Raw genomic sequence first — 1044 nt, 5'->3', positions numbered from 1 at the left:
CAAATATCTGAAGAGCTGAGAAAGGCAAACCTTTTTCTGCAGTAGGTGGAATAGACACCTGGTCATAAGTGATGGGAGGCAGCCTTGGTTCTGTTGCTGATTTTGTGCCTGTTACTGATTTGTGACATAGGAAACCCCATGTGTTAACAAAATAGAAGTGCTCCATAGGGTTTCCTTGACTGCCTATTTATTTCTTCCTCCACGCTGCTGAGTGGGTTCAAACTGCCCACCTGTTTGTTACCAGGCGAGTGCAAACTGTGTGCGCCACCCAGGGATCCTGAGACAGTCTTGTCTCACTATGAAGCACCTTCTGGCAGTGAGTGCTGTTGGGTAATGGGAGAGCTGTTATGTGAGACCAGGCTGAGGAACACCCAGCAGGTGCTGCTGAGTGTATTTCTGCACTGAGTGGGATTACAGGAGGGGACCCTGAAATTGCCCAATCCACCTTGAAATTCAATTTCTGTGATCCACATACTATTTTTTTTTTAGGATGGACTTATTAGGTACCTTAGATTCCTTAACAGGATAAAGTGGGACACAGATACAATGTAGAAGGTAGCAGTTCATTCCCTCTTGGATGTACATTATTTCTGATGATAACAGAATGGAGTCTGAGTCAAGCTTACCTGCTGTCTGTTGTGTCTGAACACCATCTACCTGAGGCAGAGGCCCAAGTTTTCCTTCATCATCAAAGGCCAAAATTGGATTCAAAGGGATTTCTGGGCTCTCACTGTTGGTGACATCTAATCTGGATGGTTTAGATCCAATGGGTAAGTTTATAATTTCTTCAAAATTTTCATTCTGTACAGATATTCCATTTTCATTTGGTTGGTTTTCCACGTTGGGAGTACTGGGGAAGTTTAAACATAAAAATTAAAATGAGCTAATATTAAACTTTGAAAACACATTTAGGACAATCAAAAATTTTGTAAGTAATTATCTATAGCTTTACAATCCAAATGTCAGACTGATTGTCATATCATTACTAACAAAAATGGTGAATTCTAGCATATTTGTATTTTAAATTCTTATTTTGAAAAAAAA

The 1044-nt window shown here is 39.9% G+C and overlaps 1 protein-coding gene across 1 annotated transcript in view; it reads right to left on the bottom strand.

Annotated features, from left to right (window-relative positions):
* Positions 1-474: 474 nt before the first annotated feature.
* MAP7 (microtubule associated protein 7) overlaps positions 475-1044 on the bottom strand; it is a 205856-nt gene continuing 205286 nt past the window's right edge. Inside the window, exon 18 of the mRNA XM_007946315.2 lies at positions 475-850. Coding sequence (XP_007944506.2) covers positions 475-850 — 376 coding nt within the window. The remainder of the gene's footprint in view (positions 851-1044) is intronic.

Source organism: Orycteropus afer, unplaced genomic scaffold (genome assembly GCF_000298275.1).
Source record: "Orycteropus afer afer isolate SDZICR_OR568_19922 unplaced genomic scaffold, OryAfe1.0 scaffold00155, whole genome shotgun sequence".
Classification (NCBI taxonomy): Eukaryota; Metazoa; Chordata; class Mammalia; order Tubulidentata; family Orycteropodidae; genus Orycteropus; species Orycteropus afer.
Note: the sequence above shows the minus strand (reverse complement) of the source record. Positions and strands in the feature narration are given on the sequence as shown.